Source organism: Pleurodeles waltl, chromosome 3_1, assembly GCF_031143425.1.
Source record: "Pleurodeles waltl isolate 20211129_DDA chromosome 3_1, aPleWal1.hap1.20221129, whole genome shotgun sequence".
Classification (NCBI taxonomy): domain Eukaryota; kingdom Metazoa; phylum Chordata; class Amphibia; order Caudata; family Salamandridae; genus Pleurodeles; species Pleurodeles waltl.
The window spans coordinates 1722307651-1722332356 of NC_090440.1; the positions used below are offsets into that span (position 1 = coordinate 1722307651).

The window sequence follows — 24706 nt, forward strand, 5'->3', positions numbered from 1 at the left end:
ATTTCTTTTCGTTGGGCTTTTGCTCAAAACAATTGCCATTCCTTTGAGATGTTCCTTCCGTTTCAAGATGGTGCTCATTATTCCTTTGTAAGCTGACGTCAAAAAATGTGTAAATCCCTGCCTTTTAGCCGGTGCTTCCTGAACCTTACGAGTCACTTGCATTCAGCTCTGCGCTTATGTTTAAAAACGCAGCTATCGGAGCTGGTTCTATCTGGAAGCAAAGCGAAAGAAAGAGAGCGAGAAGGGACAAAGTGTTCTTTCACTCAGCACATTCCCTCCCTAATACTACTTCCATTTCTCTATCCCTTGTCTAGCTCTGATGTCACTTGACGTGCTTTCATTCTATGTCTCATGCCTTCATTCCTCAGTATGGGTTATTTTTATCCTTATTTCTGCTCTTTTTTAGGTCTCACCAGACAGCTGAAGCTATCTGAATGTGAAAGATCTATTATGAACTTACAATGGGATTACAGTCTGCCCATTGCTTACCAGTTACTTTGCTGCTTCTTATTAAACGGCTTGACTTCCTCTTTTTGTATTTGTCCCTCCTATCAAGCATTCACAATCCTTTTGATTGGTTGGCTTGAATCCTTCCAGTGCTGACATTTAGAAACCATTTCTTTCAATCAGCACTCAATAGGAGTGCAGGTTGTCTAGTTCTCTCCTACATGTGCTGCTTTCCCCCTCAAATATCTGCCCCACCTTATGCTATGCTGCTCCGCAGTCCTTCCTGCTTTTTTAAAAACACAGCAACAGATATGTTTTTGCTGGGGGCTGGCTGAAGAGCAGACTTTAAGGGTTGTTTTTGTTTTTCTCAACTGCATTCCCTGCAGTGCATGAAAGCAAAAACTTTGGCACAGAAAGGCTTTTTTTGAGCTGGAGGGCGGGCCATGTGCTTCACTTACTCAGCTGATGTCTGAGGCAAAGGTTCTTCTTAGCTTGAGACTTCCCCTGGAGGCCCATAAATCTGCCCACTGGGCTACTGCAGAGGACCAAATGTCTTCATACTATGGAAAATGAATTAAGCCTTGGCATGCATTTCCTTTTACATTCTGACACTTCCTTGCTCTTTTTACATTCTGTTCATAGTTTCCTGAGTGAAAAGTATTTTGAAAAAATAATCCTTGCCATTAATAAAGATCAAACATATTTAATTCAATGTACTGTTTTGAGATTTCATAAAAGATATGTGCTTGCTTTCCCCCCAGTATTTTGAAATGTTTTTTTCTTTTACTTTTATGAACAATACTGTAGAGACAAACATTGGCAAAGCCAACGGGTCAGCACTCACATTATAATGGCAAGACGTATTGGGTGTGCCAAAACTTGTTTCCTATGTCTCCCACCTGCCTCTTCTGTCAGGATCGCCATATTATATTTTCCTCACATTTCTCCCCTCCATTCAGTATTTTTTGCTTTCTTCTTACCTGATTCGCTAACCTATGCCTTTATCTTTTTCTCCCCGTCTCTCTGTCTCTCACCCCTTCACCAGTATCTTTAATAATGACTGCCTCTTAACTACCCCCCTCTTCTATTTCTCCCTGATCCATCTTTAGGAAATCTTTTTGTGTTTTTAATCATTCTTTAACATTCTTGTTCTTTTATATTTCAACTTGCTCTTTTTTTTTTACTACTCTAGCTCTCTTTTTCACCCGTTCCTCTCTTCCCTATTTGGATTTTCTGCTTTACAACTCATTTGTTTTTACCTTTTCTGAAATCTTGCCTTTTTCCAGGATAGTTCCTTCTTCTTTTTGCTACTTAATCATTTTTACAAATCCCCACTTTATCACTAAACTATGATTATGCTAGTAGCTTCGGTTTCCCCTTTCTCTATCTCTTGACCCCCTTCTGTCATTGCTACTCCTTTTTTCTTTTGTTTTACTTTTCTTTTTTTAGACTTTTTCTCATTACAGCTCGTATTCACTTCTCTTTTCCCTTTTTCAGTGCCATACCAGTGTTCCTATTACCACTTATTTTCTCTATTAGACACACATTCTAGTGGTTGCCAGGAAACAACCTAAAAACCCACCAACTGATGTAGCCAGGTCAACCAACTTTACTGAAACACATGAGTGTTAACTAGGATGTATCCATTTTACTTATGGTTAGTAGCTAGGTCTACTTGTTGCATCTCCCTAGTAAGACCACATCAACATGAAACTCATTATTTCTATGTGCCAGAAAGGAGGCAATAGCCCCCCTAATGACAGATTATGGCACTAAAACAGACCCTCCCAGGGGCTCCTGAGAAAATACGAGACACGGTTCTGACCATACCTGAAACTGGCGTTTCCCCTGTACCTTCACCTCCCCCATGGTCAACCCTTCCTACCTGGTCAGTCTTCCTGGGGCAACCCTATGTTTTTCTTCCCCAACAGGTACTCCCATGTTATGTTGTTCCAAGACAAAGATAAAATGATGCTGTTTTCCCTATCTAAATAGTGCACCTCATACCACACCTGAAAGATCACTTGCCTTGGTATACTTAATACCACTGGGAGGGTGATGATGGAGATGTTAGCAGGGTTGTTCCATCTTACTGACGTACAACCTTAGCGCTGTGATGCAGTGCAGCCCCTTTCTGCAGGGAAAGCAGGCGGGCCCTCATTCCCGCAGCCACCACACACAAGACAACCCCGGCCCCCGGCAAAAGGCCAGGATCGAAAGGTGGGGTATTGTAAGTCCTTCATGACTACTCACCTTAAGCTCTGTAGTTTTTCCCCCGGGCCTTTGTTTATTGATCCTATTCGCTGTACCCCTCTTTTTCTACTCATTCTCCTTCTCACCCCCTAATCTCTGCCTCTACTCTGTCTCTCCTCTTTGCTGATAAGCTTTTGTTTATTATTTTTAACATCTTATTTATCCCTTCTTTTGCCCCTCTTTTTAGCAGTGACATTTCAGTGTCTACTTTACGTCGCCCCTCTTATCTCCTTTTTTAATCACAACTTTATTCCATTTCTCATATGCCCCTTTCTGCTATCAAAAAGAACAGATGATAGACGGAATGCTGAACAAATCAAACATTCACCCCCAACCACAGACCAGGGTTTAATCCATGATTTGCAAATGGCTGGGTCCAACTGGGGTGGCGTGGTGAGCAAAAAAACGATAAATTAAACCCAGATCGTCGACTGGGACGAATGTTTGATTTGTTCAGCATTCCGTCCATCGTCTGTTCTTTTTTCTTTTCCTCCAGCAAACACATATGGAACTTTATGTTATATGTTTTCGCTTTTCACCACTCCTATTGTTTAGGGGAAGTGAATACTCACAAAGAGCTGTGGGGGTGAAATTAGTGACCTGGGGGATAATCGTGATAAAGTGAATTATACTAAATGAACAATTATGTAAAGTCCCTGTCAGTACTGTTTGTCCTCTCCGTCCCCTTTTCATCATGTCTCCCCTCCTAGGCCATCTATTCCCAGGCCTTTGTTCTTTCCCATCCCTCACTAGCCCTGGCTCAGTTTCTTTCTGTTTATGAATTCCACTTTATTCCGTCACTCTTTTCTATGCACAACAGTTTTCCCACCTGTTTCCTTCACCCTCGCTCTTTCCCAGTCTTTTCCTCTTCCCCAGCTCTCCTGACCTTAGCTCACTTTCTGTAGTTTTATGACTCGAGCTCTCTTTCAACCCCTTTTTTTCCTATGCACGACTGTTTTATTTCGCCCTCTACTCTTCCCACCCCTACCAGTTCCCCACCGCTCTCTGTCCCTGCCTCGGCTCATTCTCGCTTCCTTCCCTCTCTTTTTTATGAGTGGATGCCTCTCCCATTTCTTTCCTCCTCCCTCGCTATTTCCATTACCCCTCTCTCAGCTCACCGGCTCCCCACGGGGATGCTGAAGCTGGTCACATTAGTGCTCGCTGGCGGCCTGCGGGTGTCTCATCGCCCTTCCCTCGAAGGAGAGATGTGCTGTTGATTCCGGCTGCCTGCTGGGAGCCGGCCAAGAAGCCTGACCTTTGCTGGACAGCTCGTCGCAGCAGGTGGTTTGATTTAATGATGTTCAAAGCTTCAGCAGAGAGTGAACTGATGCCATGAAAGAATGGCACCAGCTGCCAGCTCCGCACCTAGCAAAACAGCTCCCCTGTATGTTGTGTGAACGACTCTCTGATCACAATCTGCTACAAGGAAAGAGGTACAGAAATTTACGAAAGTACGCGTAGAAGGAAACTTGTCTCTGGTTCATGATGAGTGGTGGCTTGTTGAGTGCCATAATTGGTGTAGATTTCCTTTGAGGGAGTTTTGGATTCAGTGTCTGCAGTCCAGCTATTATATATGAGGGAATGTGTGGGTACCACTCTACACAAGGCACGTGATGACTGGTGGCTAAGGAAGTCAGAGGTTAGTGTGACATGGGGTGATGTGAGCTAGTGAAGCTGGTGAAACCTGGGATCTGGGCCTCCCTGGATACGGGCTAAGGTAGGAATCGGGTTCCCAGGGACCTGATAAAGCCAGGAACCATAGCTCCTGAGAGATGCTGAAAATGGGAATCCATGTCACTGGGAGCTGGTGAAAATTTGAGTCTTGACTCTTGGGAACTGGTAAAACCAGGACTCCCTCTACGCTGGTGAAGACTGAGATGACCCCTCAGAACTGGCAATTCCGGAGATGGTGAATTTGACACCCTGACAGTGAATAAAGCAAGGATTTAGAGGTCTGGTTGAGCTAAAAGGATGGAAATCAGAGGCCTTTTGATTTGGCATGTGCTAGGAATCATGAGTTAAAGGGTCTGTTGAAGGTAGCAGTCGAGTCCTTTGGAACAGGTGGTGAAACTAAGAAATGTGAGTTCCTTTGAGATGATAAAGCTGGGGTTCCAGGACCTTTGATGCAGTCATGAATCTGAGGCCAGTAAAGCTAGAAATCTGTTGCCCTGGAGGCTGCGGACCCATGAACAGATGGGGCCCTGGTTTTCAATGAAGGTAGCATTTCTTTCCTACTCTATTTATTTCCTTTCCCTCTCTCAGCTCACTGCATTTCCACAGCGAAGCCTAAGCAGTTCACATTAGTACTTGATAGCTGGGCTGCGGGTATCTCATTGCAATCAGTGCTTCCAAGAATCCTAGCTAAGTTGGTAATCAGGAACTTTAGGTGAAGCTAGCATTCTGAAGTCACTGGAGTTTGGTGAAGACAGTAGGGTAGGGCTTCTGGGACCCAGTAAAATTTAAAGTCAGGTCTCTTGTATATGAGCCCTGGGATCTGATGAAGCTAGTAATTTGTGGCTGTTGGAAGCCGTTCAAGTGGTGAATAGAATGCTCAAGAGTTCTAGTGCAGCTAGGAACCGGACACATTCTAAGATGACAGTGAACCCCGACTGTCAGTTTTAAGACCCTGGTTTCACTAGGATGGCCAGTCTCAAGGACTTTTAGTGCATTCTGATAAGGGCCTGCTCCCGAGCTGATCGTCAATGACAATACTGCTTATGTTACAGCATGGAGGAGTGTGAAGCTCTGTGCACAAGGCTGGCCATCATGGTCCGGGGAACATTCCAGTGCATCGGATCTATGCAGCACATCAAAAGCAGGTTCGTAACTATTACCTTATTTCTGTTTCAAATACTAATTGTCTATATAGAACTGATGAGCTCCTTAAATCTACTCATCAGAAATTAAATTAATTTATTAAGAGTGGGGAAAACTGGTGATGTGATAAGTTGCAAGTGTTTTCATCCACATGTTTGTGTGGTGTTTTTTAAAACTTCACCATCTTCCTAAAGCGTTACAAAGTTTGCGAATTGTAGGAAAGGTGTAATAAAAGTAGATTTTGTAATTAAAAAACACCTACCTAAATATTCTCTTGCAAAATGTTTTTTGCATGGACTTTCTCACACTAGCGAAGTTTCAAATTCTGAAAACCTTGCTGCTGGGCAAAAGCACATTTGCCAACTTCTCTGATGTTTGCAGACAACTGCCACAGAGAAAACCCTGAATACTATGAAATAGTGTTACTAGACCATAGTTGACTGGAGTTGTGTATTACTGTGATGTATTACTGGGCTTGCTCTGTTAAACCTTTGGAGTCAATTTAGAGGCGGCAAGTTAACAATCCATTTAAGAGTTTACTTGGGAAGATGATGGGGAATCAGCAAATGTTTTCCCTCCTGAGATAACCTTGTTGTATCTACGATGTTTTATAAAAACAGTCTTAACCAGTTTGGCATTATAATGTAAGGTGCAATGTTTGGGTTCATGTGGCGCTGTAAGATAAGTTAGTTACAGATGCTATATTGTGCATAGTTTTGTGCCCATGTCTGCACATCTCTTTATATTAACAATCATTAAAAGCTCGTACTCAAAGTATTTTAATATTTGTTAAGAAGCTACTGCACGTATGCTTTCTACACAAGGTTTTCTTTCTAGTATAAAAAGTATTGTTTCTTGTTATTTGGCTCCTTTTTGGAGAGAGAAGCCGTGATATTCTGTAGAAATTGAGTAGATTTGATTGAAACAGTTTTGAAGGTTGTTTGCTCAAACTCAACAGATTTTATTAATTTCTAATACATTTCCTTAAATCTTGCTACCATAGTCTATATAATATGCATAGAGATACGTTTTGCTAATGAAATAATTTACATTAGGAAACTGATATTGTAACTAATCAGAAGTTCTTTCACACATATTGGCTAATGTTTGTCAGAAAGCAATCCCAAAGAAAACTGTAATAACATCTCTGAACTGCATAGTTTATAGATATCTACTCAGTCAACAACAAAAAATATTCGCAAGAGTATATTTGACTACCTGTACTTCTTTTGGGAGCTGTGAATGGTAGAATAATGGCTATTGTTGTTATCATGTTGGGAGTATAAAAACACACGGATGATACCTTCAGCCTTTAAGGAATGATCCAAGTAAGATGGAGGTTGAAAGAGGGGGATGCTGGCTATTCCCGGTAGAGGCGATTAGAGGAATTTGGGAATGCCTATGCTCACACTTAATTGAGATAAGCAAGGTCTTGGATATAATGAGTGGAATATTTTATTTAATCATATCCATGAGCTGACTTTGTAGATGTCGTCTTCTTTAGACCTATATCTGATGTTTTCTTTTTTAAATGTAACATATTTTAATTCTTAATTTTTGAAAAATATATGTTGTTGATGATACAACTATGATTAAAAATACATTGATCTCCCACAAAAAGAAGGTCTGCTTTGTGTTTCTCTAAACAATTCCTTCTGGCCTTTATTCTCCAGGTTTGGAAGCGGATTCACTGTGAAGATGCACTTGAGGGACAGCTCGGTGGATGTTGAAGCACTGACCCAGCTGATGCGTGGGCACTTTCCCAACACATACCTGAAGGTGGGTGTCAGAACAGAGATGAAACATGGGCTTTAAAGTCGGGTAATCGTCACAAGTCATTGGGGAGGGTTGTGCAGTTTGCGTTGAATCACTCTCTGCTGAGACTGAAAGGCACACGGGACATTTTACAAGTAATCTGATGTGAAGCGAGCTGGTTAGGCTGTCTAGTGCATCTCAAAAGGCTACGCAAAATGTTGCTTTCGCCAGCGAAATAACATCATTTCCGACATTTGGCATCACGCTTCTTATGCGAAATGCCGAGATTTCACCATTAGACCATATCACACAATTGAGATGTAGTTCAGTTTAAAATTCTATCACAAGAGCGCAGGAACAATGTGAATGAAGGGGAATGCATGCTGCTATGTTTGCAGCACGTGCGATTTTCTTTTTTTTTTTTTTTTTTTTTTTTTTTTTTATCACAAAATACACACTTACACCAAAAATGGATGCGAGGACGCATTTTGTTAAAAAAAAATAGCACAAATTGCCAGACTGAAATTTTGAGTGAGTTCACATAATATTTAGGACATTTCGTAATTTTGCAAAGGACATTTCACCCAGGCCAACTTCTGAACCACCACTCTGAGATCAATCACATTGCCGTCAGAAAAAGAGGAAAAACCTCACTATTTTTGTGTTTTTGTGCACCCACTACTCCAATACAGAATACATTGCCTTTAGGGCAATTTGTATTCACAAAGCTGTGATATACAGGTTTATTCATTCTTACATTTAATCATGTATTCGTTAAAACACTTCAAATCGGTCGGTGATGTTTGTGTTATTTTCCTCAAGAGATTAAATAGCAAATGCAGTAAAAGGCACAGAATGTCCTCTCGCTGAGCATTATGTTTCCTCTGAAATATTATAAATAGTCATAAAGTTCATGATTTCCTCTTGGATGCAGTGCTTAATTTGTGTCGGTATTTCCGGTGCACAGCACCAGCACCCATTTTCAAACACCAGAGTTTATGAGAGTCCGAATCATGGTGGTGCTCTCAGCCGTATTTTGAGCATAGCACGTCAGTAAAGTGTACTTCGACGTCATTCCTACAGCATGGGCTTCCCTGCAATAGTCCAAGATGCCACACGGGTCGTCGGTGGAAGGAGCTGTAGTAGATGCGGGTGCGGTGGAATAATTTAGCATTGGCACGTATATTTTTACAAATTAAGTACCGCCTGTATGTTGTACAACACATTCCGTTTGTTTATCAGTGACAAAAAAAACCTTCACTCATACAGTGTACATAAACCACGTGAAAGGCAACCGTCTCACGTTGAACTGTTCTCTGGCTCATGACAAACATTGATGACTTCGAAAAAGCACTTCGCAACCCAATTAACTTTTAAAAAATATCCCTCCAGGTCGTGAAAATCACTAAATGTCACATGATTAATCTTTTTCAGTCGACTGAATGATGTCGAAAAATCTTTGTGGCATTACAGCAATTTAGGCACAATCCTTATGCACAGCTACTTAACAGCCATTGATCCCTACGTTTGCGAAAATATTGTCAAGTGTTCACTTGTCCTTGACTTGAAACAGGCCTTTGATTGTAAGGAAGTCCAGCACCATACGGGATGCAACTCCGACTCTAACTGAAATATGGCCATTTATAGCACATCAAACCACCGAAGGAGCAATCAAATAGCAAACTTTAATTATTTCTATGTTTCTTTATAAGAGAATGCAGTAAATTGTGGTGATACGCTAAAATAATTCTTAAATCCATAAAAAAGCATATTTATGAAATTAGCCCATAAACTCGTCTCTTGTTCCCGTCCCAATGGGCCTCTGTACCTTTTTGCGTGCTTCTCACCCCCATGAAGGCAGTGCAAGGCTGCAAGGCATGGGCCTGTCATGTACACTTGGGCAGGCTCATCAATTACATTACCTAGATGAGAAGAAATTGGCAGAAAGCAAAGATTGCCTGGCCCACCCTGTCAACCCCCTTCCCTATCATTGGCAGCTCCAAGAGGACCTGCAAAGTCTTTGGCCGTAATCTGGCTGGTCCCCAACCTTTGCTCTCCATTCTGAATCACAGACGTTTTGACATTCAGCCCCCAACCTTCCCAACACATTTCCATTAAAATGCACTGACTGTAGTGGGATCTTGAGAGTACAAAACAAGACAATGCCTACCAAACCGCAGTTTGTTGTTTTCAAGCAAGAGATGGTCAGTCCAGATAAGGAAAAGTTGAGAAAAAGATCTAAGAACATTCGTCCTTCAAAGGTGGACTATGGACAAAACACCAGCCGCCATTTTCTCTCTTCATGCTGCTTTCTGTTGATGTAGAAGGCTGGCGTTGATGTACGTTTTCCACATATTTTTCTTCTCCTTCAGCTGCTTTCCAGTGGATCACATCACAAACATTGTTAGGGATCCAGATTAACAGTTTAACACGAGGCTTTGAAAATCACTGTATTGCTGTGGAACTCTCAGTCCTTGTTCATATCCAGAAGCCACACAGAGACTTGTTAACTACATATGGCAGTAAGACTGGAATGATGTAGCAGGTTTTCTGTCATTTCCCAAAGTGATTTGCAAATGATAGGCTTGGAATTGTCTCGCCTTGTACATGGATCTCCCATAAACCTCAGTTAGTGAGCTATTTATTCTCCAGCTGCCTTGTCTTTCGATGAGCTGGCTGGGCTCTTCGATTGTCATTGATAATTTAGGGCTTGCCGTTTTACTACTTGCAGTCCTTACAGATTTCTAACCCCACAAATTAGTGACACTAAAACACTCTGCCTTACATCCCCCAGAAAGAAATATTTCATTTGATCACTGCTCACTGCTGCATCAGCGGTTTGCTTTACACTGAAGACAGACAAAAGGAAGGGAAAAAGGACCGCAATTGATGTACTTATGGCATGGTCAGAAATGGTGGAAGGTGGACTTATGAAGTTGCCTCTTGGTACTTAAATACTGTGTATTTTACTAAATAACTTAGTAATAGGATACCCTCCCAGGTGATAGTGAGCTTCTCAAATCTAGTATACAATATATTTACCTGAAAAGATGAAAGGCTGAGTAAACCCTGCTGGTACTCAAACTCGTGGTACACAAAGTTCGTGCAGTCAGGGCTCAACCAATTGAGTTATGCTGCTAGATTACTATCCCACACCAACTTTCACACAATAAGCTCCTGGAAACAAAAGATACTTTAATCATGATATCCAGTGGGGATCCTTGTGTTCTAGAATCCACTGAACTGAACAGAGTCTGCCTGGCTGCTCAATGATCTTCCTGTTCAGAATATTAACAGAGGTTTGACAGCTTCACTAATCTCCATCTCCCACATTCCTGGTGGTGGCGCGCCCGCTGAGGTTTTCTTTCCGCCTCAGGACCATAAGACGCAAGCACTCTGGTGAGACACCATACCTTATCCCACCTTGTAGAAGTCGACCGGATCTGTGGACTCCGTGAGGAGTGTGGTAATTGGATTCATTCAATTTAAACCAACAACATGAGATACATAAACACTTTTAAACACCATGGCCAATTAAACCATAAAACAAAACTCCAAACTGAATACATTTTCAAAGCTTTATTACAACCACATAGCCAATGTAAACTAAATGGTGCACAAGGCTAAACTATAAACAAGCATGAAAACCATACGCTGACCAAAACGTCTAAAGAGATTAAGGGGGTCATTCCGACCCCGGCGGTCAAGGACCGCCGGGGCCGGGGATGCGGGAGCACCGCCAACAGGCTGGCAGTGCTCCTCAGGACATTCTGACCGCGGCGGATCAGCCGCGGTCAGAACAGGAAAACCGGCGGTCTCCCGCCGGTTTTCTGCTGTCCTGCAGAATCCTCCATGGTGGCGCAGCTTGCTGCGCCGCCATGGGGATTCTGACACCCCATACCGCCATCCTGCCCCTGGCGGGTCGCCCGCCAGGAACAGGATGGCGGTATGGGGCGTTGTGGGGCCCCTGGGGGCCCCTGCAGTGCCCATGCCAATGGCATGGGCACTGCAGGGGCCCCCGTAAGAGGGCCCCACTTTGTATTTCAGTGTCTGCTTTGCAGACACTGAAATACGCGACGGGTGCCACTGCACCCGTCGCACATACCCACTCCGCCGGCTCCATTCGGAGCCGGCTTCCTCGTGGGGAGGGGTTTCCCGCTGGGCTGGCGGGCGGCCTTCTGGCGGTCGCCCGCCAGCCCAGCAGGAAAGCCAGAATGGCGGCCATATGGCGGCTCCCTCCAGGCGGGCGGCTCCCGCCGCCCGCGGGGGTCAGAATGACCCCCTAAGACTGCTTATCATTAATATTGTTAAGCACTCCAAAATAAAAACACAAATTAACAAAACTATAATATGCACATTAAATTCAGATTTCAAAGCAGATAATGGTGACATTAGCAAATCATCAAAATTCAGTTAGTAACAATCAGTTTCGAGCTGGGCCAGCCTTATCTCTAATTCGAATTTGGACTTGCATGCATTGGACCGGACTAACACATGAGGACAAAAGAAAAGAAAAGGCAAACATAATTTGGAAAAATCATCTAACTAGGGTAACTCACTATAAAATATACTGGTGTAATGATCTAATCAGAAAAGTAAACAAGAAACCACATTATGAATTATACCTCTCCTCACTGGGCAGCAGACAGGAACGCACCGTTTTGCAGCATCAGTAGACAGCAGCATCAGAACAGTGCAGAACACGGGCTGCACATAGGGCAGGTCAGCAGTTCAGAATTGATTGGGCATATTAGTACTGAACAGCATAAACAAGTGGGACATATAGGACTAAAAGTAAACTCATAATATAAAGACTACCTATAGCAGAAGACTTAGAGAAGGACATGAGGTGACAGTATTAAACACCCAAGAAGAACTCTCAGGCTTCGACAGCCCTTAAGAGACTCCAACAGACAGCACTAGACTAACTGAAACTTTCAAAAGTCCCTCCCTAACTAGAAATGAACATGAGTTTCTGATTGGTCTTCCGGGTGTCTCATCTTGTGAACAATAACTATCATCCAATGGTAACAACTGACACAATCAAGTTTGCAACTATTCCGGATTTTCTCAGGGAAAATGTGTGGTCATCTCGATGAATTCATACAGTTCCACCAAAATATGAAACTTATTTAGTAACTGCAACTTTAGAATCCTTTCTCAAAGTACACAGGATGATTTAACCAAGTCACAACATTAATAAGGCTTTCTGTCTTGTTTGAAAGCTAGAACAAAAACTGTTGCATTTGTTGACATCGAAACATGTTCTTGGTTTTTAATGCAATAGGTCATTCGCTAACACGTCACCAACCTATGAATTAATTCAGGTCAGTGGGAACATGTAATTTTCATCTAATGCTGCAAAAATGAATCTTTAGGCCTAGTTTAGCTACGAAAGCCTAAATACACAATATTACAATCAATACACATACATTCTATTGTGCACCTTATAATTTAAATCAAATATTTAATTGCAAACATTATTTACAACATATTAGAACACAATTTAGACGTGCATTTAGCTTGTAACACACGTTAATAAATTCAGTTAAATCAATATAAATACTATTAATTCATGATCATAATATATTTCATTTCTTATATTCATTTAGTAATAATTTTCATATTAATACATGTCAGTAGCTCACTCAATTATATGTGCACAACATCTTTTTATGACGAAACGCCATGTCAAATACGAATGGAGGCCACATTGTCCATCATATTTCAAGTGTGCACATTTTGCATTTCGTGTTAAGTTCTCTGCTAGGCCTTTACATGAAGATTAATAAGTCACTGTAGGCTAACTTCTGTGCCACTAATGTATTAGTTAAATTTGATCTCTATCACTAGCATTCTTGGTCCAGTGTTTTACTGGCGACAGCACAGTTTACCACAACTCATTCCAGCACTACACCTTACTTATTCCTGCACCTGCTTTTTAGGCTAAATGTTGTGTTATTAAGTTGAAGTTTAGAGTTGCTGTTGGTAACAGAGTTTGGCATGTTGTGACTCTCCTAATAATATTTTCTAGGGACACATTTTCCAAAAGGGCATTGACAGAATGTTTTTATTTCTATAGAAAATAAAACTCCAGATTAATTCTAAGATTTGGCTATTATAGAGTTACAACAAAGAACTAGAAAAACAAGGCTACAATTAAGGACAAAAGCAGTTGAAATAAAAAATTAGCAATATTACATTCTATGGGAAAATATCAGTGCAGAAAACATCTGAATCACTTTACCTCAGAGTTTATCCATCAGTATTGTTTTTATTTGGTGACGGTGGGATTATTTTCAGTTGTTTTTTTGTCTCTGTTCTGTTTCTCTTAGCAGAGTATAAACATCTGTTTCACTATCACCACACTATGCAGCTCCCTGTCACAACCCTTTTTATTTATTGTTTGTCCTTTGAACCATCTTTTCTTTTATTTCCTTTACTTTTCTATAAGTCCCACACCCTAATCCTCCTCTTATACTATGGCAATATAAGCCTAATCTTATTACTCTTGCATCAGTTTACACAAGACTTCCTTGACAACTCAACAAAAACAAATCAGGTGACAAAAAATCATTATTGTTTTTAAGTTCAATAATATTTTCATTATTTTTATATATTTTAGCACAATAGCCTAATAGTATATGAACAGTTAAAATACGTTTTTCTATACAATTTTGAATTTTACTGGGCTGCTTGTTCGAACGTTATGTCAAAGTGCTTTTCATAGTCAACAACAGATGGGTAGTTTGGATTTCAATATTTTTTAGTGTTATTGTTACGTAACAAAGGTGGGAACTCTCAGCAAAGAAGAAAACAAAATAGAGCTTTCTGACAAATTCTAGACCTTCTCCTCAGCCTTCTCATGCCGTCCCTGACTGATATCCCATGTTTCAATCCGGCCCGAGGTCGTCCCCTGTATGCGTATATACAAAACATAGAAATCGTTCTTTGTCCAGGAGATCAAGAGCCTGTAACAAAAACATGTTGATCCACTGCCAGCATTGGTCTTTCGACAAAAGACTTGTGGAAGGAAAACTTTTTGAGGAACTTCCTGGTTTTCAAGAAATTAATGTGGGAATGATGTGGGAAGAAGCAAAGAGGGTGGAAGGGGAAAAGGATAAGAGAAAGTAAGAGTAAGAATGGAGAGGACATTCAAGTTTTGACCAGAAGTCTACTGTCACCAAAAAGAGTGGAAATGTTATGGCATGCTTGGGAGGAAGATGTGAAGGAGAGGGTTAGGTCAAATATAGTTTATATTAGATTATATAGTTTTGATGACTTGCAGCTCATCAAGAGTACAAGCAAAACAATGAACTTCAAAGAGTAGCAAGCGTTGGCAAAGCCATATTGTCTCAGTTTGCCAGTGCTTCTTGTTTGTCAGTTGGCTTCTCAAATTGAAACAGCATTAGCAAAGCCAATAATGGTATCTGACCATCTTGAAAGTGTATTTTGTATACTTCTATGATGCAGACAGATTATCATGCCACATTACATCTCGCAGCATGGCTGCTATCATGGAAGTTTAAAGAATGCACTTCCAAGTTGGCCGCCATGTTGCATTACATAAGGTGGAATCCATTTTGGAAGAATAAAAAACACACTTGTACAATGGCTGCAGCATCGTGTAATGATGTGCTATGTCACACATCATGGAGATCAACTTGAAGAATCAATCAATACATTTTAAAAATAGGCACTGCTTTAAATCACAACACTTTGTATCACACAATGTGGTGCTAACATTAGAAGTATAAAAATCACAACTTCAAAGAATGCCTGCCGCCACTGTTGTCTTTGCCTGTGTCAGAACAATTTTTCAAGGCACCTGGCATTCGCAAAACCAATAGTAATGAATGCCTGGAGAGTGGTGGGTAGTGGGAGAAGTACAGCGCAGGAGTGAGAGAAAGGTGGGAGAGAGGAGAGGCGAGGAAGGGAGAAAGAGAGGAACATGTGACACCAAGCCAGAGCTGTGCTCAGTGCTGTAGTTAAGGTAAAGATGTGCTGTTGGGTGAGGGAGAGAGATGGTGTATTTAAGGTAAAGAGTGAGGGAGGGAGAGAGAGAACAAAAGCAATAGACACAGGAACAGGACATGCACTCAATGGAGTGCTAAATCACAAATGACAATGAAAAAAATAGATAAAATACTATCCTGACGTCAGCAGTGGAAGAATACACTCACGAAATCAAAAGCAAGGTTGAAATTTAAATGCTCCACAGGCTGTAAAAAAACAACAGGCATTGGCAAAGCCAGTCGGTCTTGCCTTTGAGACATATTGGCTCTGCCAAAGTCTTTTGTTTATACTGTTCAGCATTTGTATTACCAATGCTATACAGAATGAACAAAATATTTAAAAAGGCATGGCGATTCGGACATGATGCATGTGTGACAGGGGCTTCGTTTTAAAAAAATTTACTGACCTTTGATGGATTGGACATGGAAATGAAAAGTATGAATATGCTTTTATTTTTAAAGTGAAAGGGCCAACAGCAATTTGCAGCCTGGCCCACTCAAAAGAAAATACAATAAAAAAGAAAGACCAGAACGGAGTAGTGGGGGAGGGAGTAAGGGAAAAGAAGCAACAAGGAATTAAGAAACAAGGAGGGTGGGGCGAACATATACACCAGGAAGAGAATGACACAGGGGCAAGGGGAGAAGCACACGGGTGAGAGCAGCACACAGCATGGAAGAGAGAAATGCACAGGAGAAAGAGAGCAACACATTTTGGTAGGAGAGAAGCACAGAAGGTAGACAACTGCAAAACGTGCATTTTCATGGTGTGCATAAGCAAAAATAAAAAATAAGTTCTCTAAAAATGAGCAGTGGAAGGACACAAGTAAAAGCGATATGCTCCAGGTGAGGGACACACACAAGTTGGACAAGGCAAGCCATAGAATACAAAGCTAGAAAATTAGAGTGAAAATAAAGCCAACCCGTGGTAAGCAATGAGTTGGCTTTAAGCCCACTGTACATTTTTTGTAAACTGACAATAGGTGTTTTAGAGCTGTAGGCCTGACCTAAAAATAGGGAGCAAAACTACTGGATCAGTAGCAGCAAAGTAAAACAGATAAAAATCCATGCAATCACGATCGAACATAAAGCCCAAGACAAGTACAGAAGTATTGATTACATTGCTGCCTGCAGCCAGATCACAAGGAGTGCAATGGAGAAATAAAAAATAAACACTTTTTTAGCAAAAAAGGACAGAGTTGTGAAAACGGTTGTGAAATCAAAGTAGAGTTTAGTTGTGCTGCTTTGAAGTAGGTGACAAAAAACAGACAGAGGGTAATAGAAGGGTAAAAGGTAAGGGAGCGAATACAAGGGCATTAAGTAAGGGAGCTTTCTTCATGCTCTTGGTGAGGCTCCTTGTATAGAGGCTGAGTTGCCAGTTCACGCTGGCAGTCCCATAAATTATCAAAATACATTGAGGGGAGCTCACAAAAACAGTGTGTGGCTCTCTGGTTTATGTCAAGACGCTCTAAGCGCCAGATTCGCACGAAAGAGCGACAAACCTCAAATGGTTATCGCCATTGTGCCCAAGGCTGCAGAGCACAGCTTTAAATTGTACCTCCTGGCGATGGGGGAATGAACACTATTCTCGTTAAAAAACAATATACCATAAAACGTATAAAGTAGTGACACATAGGAGTGAAACTGGAGATAACACTATTTGTGTTGCATCAGATTTACCAGGGTAGACAACTACCCAACTTAAATACGCTCTCATTCAAAAGTCCCCAGCCCTCCACGTTTACTGTCTGTCTGTTGCCCACACTCCCACTTCTCACCCAAAGAGAGGGCGCTTAAATGGGAAAATCTACAACCAGAGGTTTAAACCTGGCATGACTGTATTTGTATTAATGCTTTACATTCACATCCTGGACCAATGGCAAAATGGAAACCCTCTCAAGTGCAGTTGTACATAATGTACAATTGCGCAAAGGGAGAGCCGTCGCATTTTGTAATGGATTTTATTTTACGAAACTAAACTGCACAGGTAAACTGTCTCTTGGGGAGAAAACCCTTTCCCTCCACACCCACTAGTTTTTGGGATATTCCAATCCCCTTTCTATCTGTAAAGCAAATGTCAAATGTGTGACCCTTATCAAGGTCAGAGGTCTCAAGAAGCAACTAGCAAATACCCACAAATGTGTGTGTAAGCCCTGGAATGGCACTCCTACCTGGCGAATAGATTTACTCACACCAAATCTTTTTGCAAGTATATCCTTTTACAGGGCAAAAGCAACCCTTGAGAATTCCAAAGGTTCCGAAAAGGGTAGTTCACATACGAATGAGCTTTGTAATTTGGTACCAGAGGGTCTGAATACTGGAATCGGAAGGCTGCTGCTTAGGCTGTATAAGGCTAATTCCAAGTCAGTTGACTTTGACACAGGTTATGAAACGGCTCAAGGAGGAGACCTGGCCCTGGCCACAGTGTGAACGCCATCCAAACACTTATCTTCAGCAATGAGCAACAGAACTTTCAGGCCAGGCTAAGCAGGAGAGACCAGAGACTCCTAGCGTCATGTCTGTGTTAGTAGGGGCTTAGCAAGTTTGGTATGGGCCCTAATGAAAGCAAAGAAAATGCCCTCACCATGGGTTAGGCAGTACATAACATTCAGACTCGGTCTCAGTAACTATGTCTGAAGTAGCTGGTGCAGTAGGCTCCGAAGAGCCCCATCCCTGATGCTGCTCACCAGGTTAGACCCGGGCTTCGAGCATATCCATACGCAAATGAGATCTGTCTGGTAAGGCTGTAATTGACACACTGACCGCAACTCTTTCTCTCCACAGGATCATCACTTCACCATGGTGGAGTACCACGTGCCTGTCTCGGCAGGAGGAGTGGCTAATATTTTCGATCTACTGGAAACCAACAAGGCGGCGTTCAACATCAGACACTTCTCAGTTAGCCAGACAACGCTGGATGAGGTAAGGAGGACAAAAGAGAAAGATTAACTCGAAAAGCCTTTTCTTCACTCACCACAGAGAGCTTTCTTTCCAAAAGACTTAAAAAAACAACTGGCTGTTGATGCAAGAGGAAGTATTATTAATCTGTAAGGAAAATCTTGCATTATGTAGGGCTTCCAACGATAAATATATGAAGAAGGTGACATCGCCCCGATAGTGCCAGATTAATTGTGTTAAGACTGTTATGAAGTTAGCAGCATGTGTACCAAGCGCAGAATGTTGGACCTCTTTAGGGACCACAATTAGTATTTTTCCTCAAAGCACACTGCCTATGGAGTTCTCTGGAACACATGTTTCCCCTTCACACCATCGTTCATTTATCTAACAATCTGATTGCCTTAGCACACATCATCTCCCGTTGTTTCCCTCCTCAATCCCTCTTCATCATTTTTTCCCTACCGTTTCTTTTCATCATGCTCGCTCCATGTAATCTTTTATTTTACTTTTCCAAATACCTTAACATGTACTCCTGTTCCACTATTCTATTATTTCGCCATTTTCTTTCAATCCTACAATCTGTTGATGTATTCTGAATTCAAAATTCAAAAGTGAAAAGTAGGACCCTGAAACCAGTGCTCTGGTGGACTCGGATCCAGTGCCTCCTCGTGGCAGTTGTGATTGCCTGTGGGTACATACTGTTATGTACAAATCCAGTCTCACTGCTGTTGTATATCTTGTAATAGTACTGGTAAAAACCTTGCAAAATGCCCAGCAGAGGAGCACAGTTAGACGCCTAGGCTCAAATTTAAGAAAAGTGGCACTACATTATATTCAGTGCCACTTTTCTTGTGCTCCTTAGAATCCCCCCAACACCACCATGTGTGCACCGTATATAACATACTGCAAACCATGGCACAGGTTAGGGACAATAGTGTCATACTTTTTGTCGCTATTGTTGTACATTTCAGGATTAGCACCAAAAATGTTGCCGCTAATCCCCCATTAAGAGTAATGGTGTGCCCCTTTTTAACGCCTGGTCTGTGCAGGCATTAAAAATAGCCTCTAAAAATGGTGTTGTGGAATCTCGTGGATTCCACAGAGCCATTTTTGCAGTCCCCTTAATGGGGGAATGCCCCCCTTGCATACATTATGCCTGACGCAGGCATATTGTGGCGCAAGGGGTTACAAAGTGGCACACTGCATTTGTAAATCTGGCGCAGAGAATTTAGCCTCGTTGAGCCACATTAGCATCGTTAATAAGTATGCTAATGTGGCACAAGGAGGCACTAGGCCTTCCAAAATCTGGGCCGTAGTTTCTTGGCATTAGATGGCTACATCCTTGGACAAGATGTAGCAAACTGAAATAGCATAGTGGACAACAGATAGCAGATTGCAAGCAAATTGTTGACAATTGGTTGTCAAGTTTAAAAAAGACATGCTGGCAAGGTAGTATAGTGAGTTAATAATGCTCGCTGCAGATTTTGCATTGATCTGAAGGCAGGAAGTTTAAATCCCAACAATGATGACTTTTTAAAGAACTTTATTTATCCTTTTTTCCAACTTAACACAATGAGCAATGTTATCCCCCAACAAGAAAATACATTATAAAAAATCTCACCCCTCTTTAGCCCCTAAACTCCTCGGAAGACTCCACTTCTTGAGTTGCTCGCATTTCACTTTAATCAGTCCTTTCCGTGGGTTGCCTCTGTACACCAGAGCTACTGTCTAATGACGACCTTTTCTCTCGTGCCATTCCATAATGTATTCTCCAGCCACCTCACGCTTTCTCAAATTTCCTTGTGCACCCCCTCTCTTCATAAACCACTCTTTCTGCTTTTCTGCTTATATTGATGCCTGTTAACTATAATTGTTTGGTTGTGGCTTGCTGCCTTCCCCGCACTGTGGCAATGTCTCTCTTGGGTAGTATAAAGCCCAAATCAAAGAACATGATTTTGGATAGCGTGTGGTCCACTTTACATGTTATACCCATTATGACGAAGTGCAGTGTGCATGGTATGTATGCTATAGTATCTCTTCCGGCTCCCTGATGATAGTTCTCCAATACCTGCTAATAAGGAGAACTTCCCAAACCGCACGTAGGAACTCACCTTCAGCCGCATATGCACGGGCAGCGCCGAAGCCTGTTGCATGGAAAACCTGCTTAATACCTATCCCCCTTCTCAGAGTTTGTCACATCCAGCATGGCAATACTTCACCTTTAACAATGACAACTCATTGGAATTGGGAGTCGTTAACTCCCTGACGTATTTTATTTAATAAAAACGCAATTTGTCAACAAAACTTTACGCAGTAACCGCACATTATTTACACTGTATGTACACTGTCAAGATGCCTAGCCTTAACACAGTTCGCTAATACATCAAAATTCCTGCCACTGGCCAAATCAGTTCCTGCACATCCCAAATATCAAACATCAATGACTGCAAATGAGATCATGACTGCCTAGTATGTCCCCAAACCTCCGACTTTAAGGCCCCAGGGGTAGTATCTCCATATGGGATTGGTTTGCTCCATCCCCTCTTCCAAAAAATCCTTCTGGTTGCATGTAAACTATGTGGAAGGGGCTTTCCTGCTAGGATACCTACCTCGGGCACCACTTCCACCCACAGACTCTTGTGCACTTCCCACCCCCCAGGGCCTGTGCTAGCTTCAAGTCCCTGTAAATGCACAGGTGGTTGGCCCTAGGAACCAGATGCCAGAGACTGCTCGCAACCTCTGCCCTTCTTGTTGTCATTCTTCCTTCCCGCCAACACCCCCTGGATGGTCAAATTACCTTGCCGTCCTGTTGAAGTAATGAAAAAGGCATCCAATTGTCCCTCCAGTCATGATCTCACCCCGCCAATCCTAACCACACAAATATGACAAAATACCTCATGTTGGATACTTCGATGCTGTAGGGAGAAAATGTTAGCACTACCACAAAACATAATAGAACTTCGAAAAAACACTACGAGGATCAAATAGGTCACAGCAGAACAGAATAAAATGCAGTAAGGACAAGTATATGTCATGTGGGGGAGTGTGTGGGGTTTCGTTCAATGCTCCTCACTCCTTGTCCTGAGGAGCGCTGTAACCGGGTGGTGAGCGGCGTTCAAAAAGGCCCGCTCATCGCCCACTCCCCCCTTTTAACAGGGGGGAGAACTGCGTGCATCATTAGCACGCGCGCCCCGGAAGCACTCAACTGCTTCCGACCCGTGCGGCCGACGCCACCAAGTAGGTGCTGCGCGGTGAGGGTGACAGGGGCACAATGCACCCCACCACCCGAACTCTTGGCAAGTTGAGCATATCTGGGGCCCCCAATAGGTGAGGGCCCCTTCCATTACATTTAAAAAATGTGGGAGTCTGAGTCCTACTCATTTTAAATAGTCTCTTCTGTGATGATATGCTCCTTCTAGGATCTTTTAGCTGGATTAAGCCCAGTCTGGATTTTATTTCCACTTTTCTTGGGTGCAACAGGGGATCCTCCCAGTTCATGTCTTCCATGACTTTCTCAAGTCTCCTGAAGTTTAAATAGGGTATATGGCTAACTTTTGACTGTGGTTCAGTATATTTGCAAGACCACTTTGGTGGGAATCCCTTCCACAAGTAGTTTACTCTTGAGTGTGCTACTGTCTAGCACTTCCCCCTGGATCGATGTCCTCTGGCCTCAGTGCATTGGGTATGCCTTATAGCATACTCTTCCTGTAGTTTTCCAAACATATTTAACCCATCTAGGTCAACCACGTCTCCTATTCTAGAAATGCCTATTGCATCCCAATTTTGGAAGCATGTCTTTTTCTGCACTGTATTTAGCATATTTCCTTTACACAAGGAAGTCTCTTTGGTTCATTTCCTTTACAAGCCTAAGGGGCATATTTAAGAAGCCCCTAGCACCACCTTGCACCACATTTGTGTTATTATTTTGACACAAATGTGGTGTTACAGTGGCATTTTCCCCGTGCCAAACTACAATGTGGCACAATGCTTGCTTTGCGCCACTTTGCAAATCCTTGCGCCACATTATGCCTGCGCCAGGCATAATGTATGCAAGGGGGGTTTTCCCGCACTATGAGGCCTGAACAAATGGCGCAGTGAAATGTAACAAATTTCACTGCGCCATTTTTTCAGTCATTTTTAACGCCTGCTTTGACGCACCCATTGAAATCAGTGGGCTCCCTTGCACTTTGCTACACTAGCATCAAAATATTTGATGCTAGTGTAGCAGTGTGTCAGAATAGCATAAAAAATGTTGACGCTATTGTTCTAACTACCTCCATGGTGCACCGTATGTTAAATACAACACAACCATGGTGTTGTTAGGTGCCGGTAGGGGGGCACAGAAAAAGTGGTGCGTCAAAGCTGATGAGCCACTTTTTCATAAATCTGGGCCTAAATATTTTGTGACTCTGTCCCAAGAGTCAATGGTTTCCCAAGTAGGCTACAGTAACTTTCTTCTGTTACTCCTACTATATATATAATAGCCATATGTATGGGCTTCCATTTTGAATCTCTCCAACCACAACCCCCTGCTCATTGACAATCTGGAGTTGGGTGGCCCACCTGTACGCTTTGATGTAAGGAATGCAATACCTCCATTATATTCTGAACCAGGGTTTCAATGCTATCCTAGGTGTACCTCCACCACACAGAAATGTACGCACTGTTTTACCAATCCTTTCAAAGTAGTGTCCTACAGTAATTAAGGGTGTATTTTACAGAACATACTGCAGTTTGGTAATTGTGATAACTATAAAATCCTGGACTTTCCCATCAAGGCCATGGAAGTTTCCCCATTCTCTCTACATCAATCTGAAATTTTCGAAGGACCACCTCTATGTTCCTGTTGAAGTAATGTGCCCTTTTCTGTGTTATTTCGTTGTCCAGGTATCTAAAGCCATCCCTCAACACCATGACATTATGTACTAGGTCTCCTAGGTGTTCCTAGGTTCCCACTGCATACAGTATCAATTTATACCAGTTAATCCTGTAACTCAATATTTGTGAAAACACTGAAATATTGACAAAGCTCCCAAGATGGACAGCTGAGGATTCATAAGATAATGCTGAACGCATTCCTCATAAAGTGAGATATTTTCTCGTTCTGCCATGATGTCTGGGAATCCCATTATGTCTGCACCAATCAGTTTTACTGTCGTTATTGGCACATCATAGAGTAATGCTACCCACTTACAGACGTTTAGGCTGAACCCAAATGCTGTCAGAGTCTCAAGAAAGTATGACCTATCAATAGAATCAAACACCTTTTCGGCATTAAGTGATATTGCTAGTGGATCTTATATGTTTCTCATTTTGTCTAACCAGTTGGTTAATCTAAGGTTCACTCTGGTCGCCCTTCCCAGTATAAACTCTGTTTGATCTTGTGTAGGCAGGAACTAATAACTTTCATAAAACACACTTCAAGATTTTGACCAAGATCTTGTTTTCGGTATTAAAGAGTGAAATGGACCTGTAGGAAAACACTCATTTCTAGGCTTACATTTTTGTGTATTACTACAATTATCTCATTGCATAAGTCTGGAGCCAGTGCACCAATTGCCCTGGCTTACTCTTTAAACATATTTATCATGTGAGTTTCCTGGATAGTAGACAACTTCTTGTACATTTCTGCTGAGAATCCGTTTATACCCCGGATCTAACCAGTTGCATTTGCCTCAGGGTTTCCAAGAACTCTGAAGAAAAGTCATTCTCCAGGGTTGCCCTGTCTTCATCACTTAAGATTAGTATGTGCTGCTCACTCAGGAAATCCACTATGTCACTCTCTGTGACAATTCTTCTTGCAGCACAGAGCACCTATTAGTATTGCGCAAATACCTGCACTATATCCTAGTCTGTTTTGGCTAACGGCATTTTTTTGTATGATTTTGCAACGTATCTTGTGATCCTTTCTCTATAATGCTTCCCAAACCTAGAGCTCTTCCTCTAGGGCCTTGCATGTATTGTTTTGTGCAATTAGATTTTGTGCTAATAACAACTTTGTATACTTCCCAATGGCTCATATGGGTATGAACAGAGCACACGTTTTCTGTAAAGTGTAACATGGAGTCCACCCAGCATTTCCAGACTATGGCCCTCATTACAACCTCGGCCGTCTTTTCCAAAGACTGCTGAGGACGCGGGCGCCAGGATACCGTCAGTTCTGGTGGCATTTCTGGCTCCTTATTATGACTTTTCCGCTGGGTCAGAGGACGGTAACAGTGTTACCCAGTGGAACAGTCAGACTCGCCTCGCTTGATGGACTGGATGCTCCCGGACTAACATTCAGGGTCACGAATTCGGGCTTATCAGGGCCCTTACGTCACCCTCTTCTCGACCACTGGATTATCGAACACTCGCATTGGTCATACCCAGGACTGACCACCGTCCGTATTTTACTTTAACTTACTGTTTTCCTCTGCCCCTGGCCGGACTGGCCCAGCCTTGATAAAGTCACTTGTGTGACGAAACACGTGTTGGCTGTTTCCTGTAAGACGACACAAACCTACACCTGTGAATAAAGACTT

The 24706-nt window shown here is 42.2% G+C and overlaps 1 protein-coding gene across 1 annotated transcript in view; it reads left to right on the plus strand.

Annotated features, from left to right (window-relative positions):
- The window catches only part of ABCA12 (ATP binding cassette subfamily A member 12), a 507999-nt gene that overhangs the window by 474593 nt on the left and 8700 nt on the right, over positions 1–24706 (plus strand). The window contains exons 54-56 of the mRNA XM_069225635.1: positions 5427–5519; positions 7191–7296; positions 18069–18206. Of these exons, the coding sequence (XP_069081736.1) occupies positions 5427–5519; positions 7191–7296; positions 18069–18206 (337 nt within the window). The remainder of the gene's footprint in view (positions 1–5426; positions 5520–7190; positions 7297–18068; positions 18207–24706) is intronic.